The sequence below is a fragment of the Hyposmocoma kahamanoa genome, unplaced genomic scaffold (genome assembly GCF_003589595.1).
Source record: "Hyposmocoma kahamanoa isolate Upper Pololo Valley unplaced genomic scaffold, ASM358959v1 92, whole genome shotgun sequence".
In the NCBI taxonomy this organism is placed as follows: Eukaryota; Metazoa; Arthropoda; class Insecta; order Lepidoptera; family Cosmopterigidae; genus Hyposmocoma; species Hyposmocoma kahamanoa.
The window spans coordinates 12,005,764-12,017,797 of record NW_020654748.1 but is presented as its reverse complement, the minus strand read 5'-3'; the positions used below and the strand labels follow the sequence as shown (position 1 = coordinate 12,017,797).

Genomic DNA, 12,034 nt, shown 5'->3' with positions numbered 1-12,034 from the left:
ACAAAAGATAATCATGTCTGCAGAATTTATAAAATTGTTAGGAATTAGTTATCCAGAGTTCCTCAAACGAAAAGTTTGCTCTCAAATTATCATCGTATCTATCTGATTGTCTATACATATCATATCAACATAATACTAGTAAATAATAAACCCTACCACTAATTCACCACACACTATAATTTACTGGCCTAGACGTGTGATTACAGATAAAACAAGATGAAAAAAATTATACTTTCAACAATAATAAATTTTACCCACTTCACCCAGCTTGGACGTTGTCTCTTAACAATTATATAATCATTTGCTTGTACAAACGCTAAATATAAATTACTTTATTAACTTTCTTTTTTTATTGGATCATCTACTTGCTCGAATACCATTTGGTTTGTTGCTTAAATAATACACGTGATATGATTTATTTTAGGTAAGATGCCAGGGCAAAGTCGTTCAAGGAGTAATCTCTCCGAAGAAGAAAAAAGAAGCGTATTTGAGAACAAAAAAAACTTAGCGTACGCCGTGCTCAAACCAAAATGGACGAAGTCTCACTCGAAGAAAAATGAAGGATGACAGGGAAACACACAAAAAGAAAACAGAGCAAGGTCAAATCAAGAAAATTAAGGATTACACTCAAAGAGAACAAAGAAAAATCAGAAAAATATGGAGAGAGAAGGCAAAAAAAAGCGTAAAAAGGAAGAAGAAAAAAGAAGACACTTAATTTCACACGAGAGAACACTTCGCCTTCGAGTCCTTGGTTTTCACGTGTAAATGTTGGTAGAGCTGTGGCAACACGCAATTAACGAAGACTTGTCGCCGAAAATAGTTATCTGAAAAGAAGGATTCCGGAATTGGAGTCAAAAATGTCCAAATACCGAATGCGCTCACGCGATACGTGCAGCCGTAGACGCATACACGCCTAAAGGTGCCGGTGATGATTTCATACCGATTTATCGGATATCGAAGTTATAACAGGTAAAAGAACTAATATTTATTGTTATTTCGGTAACGACTCTAGCAAACCATAAAGTTTTTAATGCCTGGGTCTGTCATTTAAAAAGAATAAACAACTTCAAAAATACGTCACGACAATCGTGTGTGTTATTGTTTGGGCTGGTGATTTCGGTGTTCATTTATTGAAAACATACCGTAAGTAGCGTTTTTTAAGTTTACCTTGAATATAAATGTTTATAAACTATTCTTTAAGGAGTAATTTCATGTTAAACGTGAGAACCACTCAAACGGAATATTATCATACTTATCCAAATACACCAAAAATTTAATTAGTGCTTTTTAAGTACAGGTTTACGGTGTATTACTGCATTTTATTTGAGATGTTTTTGTTGGTAGTACGGAGGGTATTTATTTAGCAATGCAGAATAATAATTTTTATTCATAAAAACTTGTATTTAAACTGAATGCTTTTTTAATTTGCGAAACCAAATAGCCGCCATTTGGCGGTAGGAGGAGCGCATCGCGTGAGCAGATAAGAGCAAAAAGAAACAGGAATAGGAGAAAAGGGAAAACAAAGGCCGACAACAACAAGAAGATCGACGAAGATTGAAGACGTAAGATAAAGCAATTCATGATTTTCTACTTCAAGATGAAAATAGCCGATTAACTGAAGATGGACAATATAGGTTTTTCGGAAAACTACAAGTGTAAGTATGCCCAGGAAATACAGTCCGCTCACTTTGGCGGTTCGAAAATACAGTTGTCTTTACATACTGCTGTTTATTATAGTACCCAATCAAAACCTCCGAATAATTACATCAGTGTCAGAAAATATCAGACATGAGACCTGTTCTGATATGTGTACACTTACAAACTTTGATACATAGAATTCGAAAACTATCGCCAAATTTAAAAACTTACACGTTTTAAGTGATAGGCCCTCTACTCAATATCGAAATAAATCCATGTTCCGCTTTATAGCAACATACCTTAGCGAGAAGTTTAGTGTTAATTCCATCACTTGGCATTATAGCGAGAGGGGACATGAAAAAGGTGCACCGGATGGAGTAGATGGTTGCATCAAACGGATCTGCGACAGCTGTGTTGCGAGAGGCCAAGACGTTTCTAGTTTAGATGAGCTGGTGTTATGCTTGGATAAGTGTTGTAGGGGCATTGAAGTATATAGAATAAATGAAGGCCTCATCCCTGAAATTTAACAACTTTTAAACAGTGGTGCTACACAACCATTTAAAGGTACTCTGGGAATTCAGCAATTGTCATGGAGTGTCGACGAACCGTACACCATACACGCAAGGCGTCTAAGTTGCTTAGAGTGTAAGGGCCCACGAAATTTGTCATCATTATGAAATTGATATAATCCAAATAAACAACACAGATCCAACAGTGGCTGCCTTATCTAGAGCTAGTTCACTTGATTTCATAATAATAGCTCCAAGAACTCCCGAAGCTCCGACAGAACCAAATTCACCGGGTTTGACGGATAGATTTACGCCGGATAATATTATAATTCAGCCAATTTGTAGACCTACAAAAAGGAACCTTTGCCTATTATATTTAATTTTTCATCTGATGATGAAGATATTTTTAAGGTGATTTGTATGATTGTGGTCATACAAATCACCAATCACAAGCATATATGACTTTTCTGTGGACATAAGGTGATTATTTTTTGGTTCCTTTTTGATAAACGATTAATTATACTTATTATGTGGTTAAATAAGATTCATTTTGAAGTGTATTTGTTATGTTTATAAAAAATATTATGTTATTTGGACAAATTTTTATCTAATTCGTTCTTTTCGGTAGACAACTTGATCTCATCTGTAGACATAAAAAAATGTGTTTTATTGCTCAAATATTTAAAACTGATCTCAATTAATATAATTACACAAATAATAGTTACTTACATTGTTTAAATACAAAAATGAAGCGCAAACAGTGACATTTTAATTTTTCTTAATAAATTTTTCTTCTTACGCATGGCGACTTTTATTAGCGATGCAAACGCGCGTTCTTGAAACGCGCGATGGCGTCGCTACACTTGCGATTTATTGGTGATTGCATCGATGCAAACGCGCGACTGCATCGATACAGTCGCTTATGTTGAATAATTATGTAAGAAAAATCTGTATAACACATTATTTTGTTTTGTTAATTGTAAATTAAAAAATGAAATTAATAAAAACATTGAATAAATAAATTAGTTAATTAACTTCAAACGTGCATTGCGTTTGTATCGCGTTTGCATCGCTTTTGCATCGCGTTTGTATCGCGTTAGCATCGCGTTTGCATCGCAGCTTAAAGTCGCCATGTATAACCGCTCTTAGATATGGATTTTTCTGCTACCTCACTGTAAGTACAACATTCCTAAAGATATCGTCAATCGTGTTACGTAGACATGGCATTGTGAAAACTTCAGATTCCACTCAACCTGCGAAACCCAATTTCCGGCTGTGGTCGATTATCGACTGTCACAAACTCTCGCGTTCGGTCCCGCCGTGTCGCATTGTATCTATGGTTAAGGAAACGCGTAAATGTGGCTATAATCATCAACCCTCACAGAGTCTCCTCACACGAAAGGGTTTAGGTTATAGTCCGCCACGCTGGCCCAATTAGTGTTGGGGACTTCACACGTTTTCTGAGTGTCGTAATCCTTCTGCGACGCGCAGGTTTCATCACGATGTTTTTCTTCACCAAAAAGCTCGTAGTGAAATTCAAATTAAATTTCGCACATAATTGGACAATAGCAACATATTTCACGTTTATGACTGAAATATAATCTACATCAAAGTTATAATACATCTGTTGTTATATTTTTTTTATGTAATATTGTTTTTCTATATGAATTTAAATAATTTAAACGGCCTTATTTCGAAACGCAGAGGTCGGTCTGACGTCACGACTAGTGACGGAAAAAACCCATACTAAACTTATTTGAGTTTTTGTGTTTTATATATAATTCTTTATTGCACAAACAAAAGACTCATAAAACACACGTTACAAAGGACATATAGAAAGATGAGCTTATCTCTAGAAGAGATCTCTTCAGCCAACCCGTCACGGAGAGATTTGGCAGGTAGCCGTGGTGTAAAAGTTAAGTCTGCGGGACTAATTATTGGTCAATAAAATGAAATTTAAATGTGACAAAAAAAATAATGAAATGATGGTCATATACATGAACTTTATATACATAAATACATACATAAGCAGAATATATACCTGTTATAATAACAAAATATTAGTTTATATATATGTTACCGATTAACTAAGTAATGCGTTCGACAAGAAGTGCTCTTTTAATTTGTATTTGAAAGATGCCACCGATGGACTGTCACGAATGTCAGCAGGCAGTTTATTCCACATACGTGCTGCACTAATCGTAAAAGAATTGTGTAAGAACTTGGACTTGGATTGGGGATATAATAATGTTCTAGTGTCACAGGTGCGTTTTGGGCGGGAACTAGGGGCTAAGGGACAAAAACGGGTACACAAATAATGAGGAAGCTGGGGGTAATGTAGAATTTTATAAAGAAGACAAAGAACGCACATATCTCAGCGAAGTCGGATAGGGAGCCATTTCAACTCAGTCCGAAACTCTGAGACATGGTCATATTTACGTAAACCGAAAATAAAGCGGATTGCAAGATTTTGTAAGCGCTCCAGTTTGTTAAGCAACTCCTCAGTAGCATCCAAATAGTAAACATCAGCATAGTCGAGAAGAGGGAGCAGTAAAGACTGAGCAAGCATAACCTTGATGTTGAACGGTAAGAAGAATTGAAGCCGCTTTAGAGAATGATAGGAAAAGTTCATGCGTCGACTAACCTCATTCACCTGTGGTCTCCAGGACAGTGTATGGTCAATTATCAAACCCAGGTATTTTCCGCATATGCAAGGCTCCCTCCATCATACGATACCGTGGGGAGATTATTAATGTCCAACCTGCAGTAAAGTCTGTTGCTACCTACAATTATTGCCTGTGATTTCATCTGGTTTACAAGTAAACCAAACTCATCAGCCCAAGAATTCACCACAAGAAGATCCTTATTAATAGTTTCAATGGCAGATAGGGTATTGGCTACATCAAAATGTCTATATATTTGCAAGTTATCTGCGTATAAATGGAATGGAGGAGAAATTAATTTAGTGAGCTCGTTTATGAACAGCAAGAAGAGAAGAGGTGAAAGTACACCACCCTGTGGTACCCCTGAAGTCAAAGGAGACCATTCGGAATAAGTGTTATCGTTCCTGATCCTTTGATGGCGATTGCGGAAGTAATCCGAAAACCAAGCGATTGCAGCAGGGGAGATGTTAAGAGCGCATAGTGGTTTTAGGGATGGGAATGACGTGGGCAATTTCCAATCACTAGGAAAGACGCTAGTTGCAAGAGAACAATTCAAAACGTGTGTGGTATCAGCATGTCACGACAAATTCCATCTTCACCCACAGCCTTGGAGATTATGGATAGGATACTCTTCTTAACTTCCCCCTCAATGACTTCGCGAAAAGATAAAGGTTCGCAATCGGGACGAGTAACACTGCCTAGGGAGGTGAACGTGGCTGCTTTGATAGGATCAGCAACAGTAAATGGTCAGTTGGTAAAGTGTCTGTTGCGTGAGTCAAGGTCAGTTAAGTCAACAGTACAGTCACGATCCCTACCCACACCAAGTGATCACAAGACCTTCCAGGTTTGACCCATAGTCAAGCCTTCCATCGACGAATGGAAGTATCGCCGTTTGGCATCACGACACATTCTATTGCAAAAATTGCGTAGCCTTTTATAAGAAAGCTAATTCGATACTCAAGAGGTTTCCATGTGAAGACATGGAAACCTCTTGAGTATCGATTTGGCCTTGTCCTTACGTTTCATGGTTTTCTTTATTGCTGTTGTAAGCCAATGCACAGGTAGATGCTTAACGCGCTCTGGTCTGAGTGGGGCATGAGAGTCATACAGCTTAATTAACTGATTGTAAAAAATTTTGATCTTCTCATTTACCGTGCTAGCTTCAATCAATGTAGACCAGTCAACATTCGAAAATTCCTCTCTCAAGCGATCCACACAAATGTTACCAAAGTTACGCTGAAAAATGACTTTAAGTTTGGGTTTGGAAGTGCGTACTTGATAAGACAAATATATGAGGTCATGGTACGAGAATGGGGCAGTGATTTGTCCATTCAAGAGAACTGATTGAGGTTTGGAAACTATCTGAACATCTAAAAGTGAAGGTTGACTATTAGGAGAATGATGGGTGGCAGTAAGTGGAAGCAATACAAAATTCACAGAAGTTACCAGGGAGTTAAGACGTGCAGATCGAAAGTTATTCTTTAATAAACAAGTATTAAGATCACCCATCGATATTACATGGTCGTATGAAGCACTCAAGGATTCAAGAGTTGTCTCAAACAAGTCAAAATAGTTTACATTACTAGTATACTAGTTTAATTAATATTGTTTTCAGTTATTATTATATGTAATTTAATTATGAAATAAATTATATTAGAAAATACTGTTTATGGAAAGTAGATACGAGAGATATAAAAAACATTTAACAATAACTTGGGATAATGAGTAAAAAATCTCCAAATTGGACGCACCCAAGGCAATTAAATTAAAAAAAATTGACACTAATCATTAAACTTATTAACGGTTTTTATTCACGAAGTACGTCATACGGACGACAATTTCCTGGGCGAGCCTTTCAAAACTCAATTTTACTCTTTATTTTTGTCTCAACACGTTAAAACGTTAAAATGTTAAAATAACATAAAATGAAAATGAATATGATGACCAAAACATGTGTCTACAAGGTGAAATTTTATAAAGGACTTGTGGGAAAAATGTGCTATTCAATTTCAAGAAATTCAGAGGTGCGAGCCCGGATTTGAACCCACGTCATCTTGCTTGGGAGGCGGTAGGTCAAACCATTAGGCAACCACGGCATATATTTAAATTTGACTAATATTGACAATTACATTTTACATAGAAATGTACTCTTTATTTTCAAAATTATTAAATTATCGTCACTCCATTTGCGCAATAAATTACTTTCTCTGTCTCCTCAGCTATTATAAAATTAATTTTCTCAAAGTAACCGAGAGGGCGCTTGATAAAACTATTAACAATTCTAAAAGCGTTTCACGTCGTGCTTAAGACTTAAAGCAATTTCCAAGCTCTGTAAATTATTACCTTAATTATTGCACGTCATAAATCGTGGCTAAGTGGAAGAGTCGTTGTTTGAAAATTAATTAGAACTTGGTTTTGTTTCAATTATGTATAGAACCTTTCAATACCACGTGCAGTAGGTATTTCGCTCAGAAAGAACAAGCCTATTATGTACTTTATTATGAACATCGGCTATATCAACACCTACAAACATCGACACATTTTTATTAATACCTTACGATCGATGACGCGTCGACGCGCGCATTACGTGGTAGCGTATTTTATATTAAGTGGCATTACAATTTTGCACATAATTTCAAATATAGAAAACGTAACCGTAATAATTAAAACATACAGTCAAATTGAGAACCTCCTCCTTTTTTGATGTCGGTTAATAAGCAAAATATTTGTACAGGTTTACATTACGAGACAAAATTGTTATACCGCAAACATGTCCACATTTTAAACCATGTGTGAAATCTGGTATACCAAAACTAAATAATACACATGTGGACCGCGCCTGGGGCTGAGATTTATATATACGAATATTGATTACGAGTAAACAAAAAATTAATAAACTTGCTAAGCAAGTTTTTCGTATTTACAAAACGTACTTTGCCTAAGTTTACGCAAGAATTACGGAGTACGAATTACTTAGGAAAAGTCCGTTTTGTAATTTTTGCTAAATCGAAATCAAGGTTCGTTTTATATCTCAGCCTAGGCTGAGGTATGACTTCGCGGCTGCGGGCGATCCGGGCGGGGCTCTGTTCGCCAGTAAGTTTGGCAGCCGCGAGGAGGACGACGGGGCGATGTGGCCCGCTTCGTCGTAAGGAGAGGAAAGTGAGGACGTAGCTCCTCCTAGGTGCAGGGGGGTTCCGGTGTGCAAATTCGATTTCGAAATTCGATACAGAGTGGGCGTAATACACCTTACAACAGTGACAACTAACTAACTAACCATCAGTTAATTATTTATTTATTGATAATTTCATAAAAATCTGCCTTAGACTCACATCAGAGGCACAAAAGAAATGCGAGTTGTAAACATGCAGGCACCGTTGTAAGATTTGATACATATAATGTGTGAATTGTGTCTAGTTGTCATAAATGTTTAATAAATTTTTCCTTTCTGCAGCGAACATATCGCTCCAGTGCTTTGCGTGGCAGCGATTGTTAATCGTTCCCTCGTCATCAGCGGAGGTGAAGACTCTGCCGTCATAGTCACATCACTCGTTGATGGAGCCTTGGTAAGACCTTAAGTAGAAACACGTGTAAGTAAATAGATATCAGGTATGAAGCGTCCATGTTTTCTCTCTATCAAACCGTGTTCGGTCATGGCGATTTATTTCCTAGTTGAGCAGGCGCTGGTGCGCTCGAAGATGACCAATCTTGCAAACTTTCGTGGCGCACCCTCTTGCACATTGAGGGCTTGTGCCCTCCGCCGTTGGCGGTGTACTCACAAGAGTACGGGAGGTGGACGCGCCTTTATATCGTCACGTTTAGCATCGAGTTCAGCTTTACGCTACTCTTCAAGCTTGTGGATTGCCTCTTCAAAGTACACTATATAAAGTACACTATGGTGCACCTGAATAATCAAGGGTAACTTAGTAATTGTACTCCAATAGCCCGTTGCATACTTGGAGTACAAATAAAAAAGGTGCTAGAAAAAATGTTCCGACTGTTTCTCGTGTTCTGTTTCTTCTGTTATTTATATTTCTTTACCATTTTCTTTTACTGATATTAAACATTTTTCTACGATAGCTACATTTCAAGGCTGAACCTTGCGTGAATAGCAACATACTTCTCAAAAGTCATAAAATCTAGTTCATATCTATCTATCTATCTTAATTAGAGAGAAAGTTAACTGAGTATACTGTCACAGTGGTGATAAAAACAAATCTTTAGATTCAAAATCAAAATCTTTATTTTATAGGTAAGTAAATTAGACTTTAAATTTTCGTATTAGTTAAACTCTACTCTTCTAATTCGTAAGGTAGATTCCCCTGAGACGAATGAGCAAGAAACTGTAGGGGTAACTCTGTTATATATCGAGTTCTTAGGTTTTCGCAATTGTTACACATAGGAAATGAAACTATTTTTCCGGATTTAGTTCATTTTTGTTGTTAGATTTAGATTTGGTTTAGGATACAGTATTTAGGAAATGAAACTATTTTTCCGGATTTAAATCGCGTATATTTGTTTTTTCAAACAATCCGACGTTTCGGGCCCTTTACAGGTCCCATGGTCACGGTTGACTGAGGTGGTACAGTCTTCAACCCAGGATGCTGCGAGAGGCCATTGAAATTAAAAACACATCCTAATTTCAACAGGGAAGATGGTTTCTCCGTACCACCAGTTTGGGATCCAGTATTTCCTCTAATGAAAAATCCCAAACAGACATAGACTACAGTACTAATTCATGTCATAATTTATTGTAAATTCCATTATTCATTAATAATAAATTCAATTTAATAAAATATTCACATTGTTCAAATAAAATAATTGTAAAATTTGTAGAGTAAATTGGAATGTTCCTTGTAAAATTTAAAAATAAGGTATTAAATTAATAGCTTTTGTCACTATAGTGAAAAATAAGGTGGTTTGCATTTACATTGGACATAGTTGGTTGAAGACTTTATCACCTCAGTTAACCGTGATCATGGGACCTGTAAAGGGCCCGAAACGTTGGTTTGTTTGAAAAAACAAATATACGCGATTTAAATTCGGAAAAATACTCTCATTTCTTATCATAGATATATCTAGACAACATGCAAGGTCTAACGTATCGCTACTACGAATTTTTATCATCCAAGTACACAGACACTGTGTAAAAACTTACTGTTGTTGGTTTAACTGTTATTTGAATCTGTAAAATTACGTCCTGTTACCGATAACCAAAAGATAATGTAAAAATGTGATCTCTAAAGTACGTACCTATTTTTACTGTATAACATCAACTAAAGACTAAAGTCACGAGATGAAACAACTTTTGTGTTGCGACCAACAACTAATGAAAAAAGAGTTCTTCTATCTTTTTAACAAAGGCCAACGATTATTAGAATGATTTGTACCCTGCACGAATAATACGGCTACACGGAACATATTTCTTGAGGCTATCCTAAATTATTGGCGTAGTTTTTCAGCGATCATTTTTTATTGTTGTTCTTGAGTTTTCGGGCTCCTCGTGCATGTCAGTCTGACTTTTCTACATTTTTACAACGTTTTAAACAGGTAACAAAACTAGACCACCATCGTGGTCCTGTAACCGCAGTAAAAGCTATCCAAGACGGAGATATCCTAGTCACAGGATCACAAGACGGCACAGTCTGTACTTGGAATGTGGACAACTTTACACTGCTAAGTACGGTCACGTCTGGCGTACCGATCCACGCTATGGAAGTAACAGAAGACAACGTGTTTCTGATCACGCTGCAAGGAGAAAACGAGTTACATGTTCGGACCTTCATTACTGGAACTCATCTTCACGTCTTGAAGAGGCATAAAGCAAAGGTTAGAAATTTCCTTTTTTTCTATATACTATTTAGCTTCTATGCGTCTTGCTTCTGGACACAATTGCGTCAATACAGTGAACCGAAACAACTTAAATTACTACCAAGACCAAACTGGTGCTCGAACACACAACTTAATTACATAAATTCACGTATGCTGTCAATACGCTACACTAGTAAATACATAATGTATCTTACAGGCAAAGAATTAGGATCACTTATAAATGTTATATAACTCTAGTAATTTTTAGTAGCAGTAGAGTTCCTTGTGAAGCCACCATGTCTCGCCTAGCTTTATTTAGAGTAAAAGAGATGTAAATTTATTAGAAGAGGAAAATAAAGGCTGTTACAAAACAATGCAATGAAATAAAAAAAGGTACAAACACCCCCTACTAGTACTAAACAGTCGAAAGTCCAGGTAATTACCCCAAGAGGGCATTTTGCGTATATACAGTGCGTCTCACGGCTATCACACACGGAGGGAAAGTACCTTAAATACCGCGGATAGAAAGTTTTACTGAAAAAAGACTCCATTTTGATTTTAAAAACAATTCGAACTGTATTTAAAGTTTTTTAAATAATAGCCAGTCTGAATCGGGAATCAAACACGCCAAATGTGAAAAAAGACAGGTATAATTTTGCTATAATGATCGAAAGCCTCAATCATAAAGATTGTTTTCTTCTAAATCACATAGCATTAAAATAAAAGGAAGACTATGAAATTTGTCATTCTCAAATTCTTCTTTTGTAATCAGCCAGACGCGTTGTGATTGTGAACACATTTTGAGGATGAGGCTTTCGATGAGTATAGTAAAATTAGAACTGTAGGTGTTTTTTTTTTTTTTTTCACATTTTACGGGTTCGATTGTGTTCGGTGACAGGCGATTATTTAAAAATCTTTAAGTGCAGTTCGGTTCGAATTGTTTTTAAAATCAAAATTAAGCCTTCTTTCTGTAAAATTTTATTACTGGTGAATGTATTTAAGGTACTTTCCCTCCATGTGGCATTGCCCTGAGACGCTCTGTATATCTAATACTTTAAAAACAGTTTAAGTGGAATTGGAGTTTTACATGATGATGAGCATGTCCTCTAGCTACGAGAAATTTGATGGAGAGTGATAACGGAACGAACCAACGTAAGAATAATAACGGAAAACGTATTCGAGAACGATGTGGCCAGGAATCAGTAAAGAGGGTGATAATAAGGTGGGATGACGATGAAGGAGGTCAGCACCGTTACAATCTTACCTGTGTACCAAGCAGTAATGAGAGCATTACGATTTAATGCTCTGAGTGGCACTGCAACTGCTATGGAAACGGAAAAGAAAATATAAACCTATTATATTGTTAAAGAGAATTAATAATGTCATTGAACAAAGCCCATAACATTTAAAATAATA

At 36.5% G+C, this 12,034-nt stretch overlaps 1 protein-coding gene across 1 annotated transcript in view; it reads left to right on the top strand.

Annotated features, from left to right (window-relative positions):
* The window catches only part of LOC113236548, a 98,609-nt gene that overhangs the window by 70,238 nt on the left and 16,337 nt on the right, over nucleotides 1-12,034 (top strand). The window contains exons 16-17 of the mRNA XM_026472677.1: nucleotides 8,262-8,373; nucleotides 10,358-10,636. Of these exons, the coding sequence (XP_026328462.1) occupies nucleotides 8,262-8,373; nucleotides 10,358-10,636 (391 nt within the window). The remainder of the gene's footprint in view (nucleotides 1-8,261; nucleotides 8,374-10,357; nucleotides 10,637-12,034) is intronic.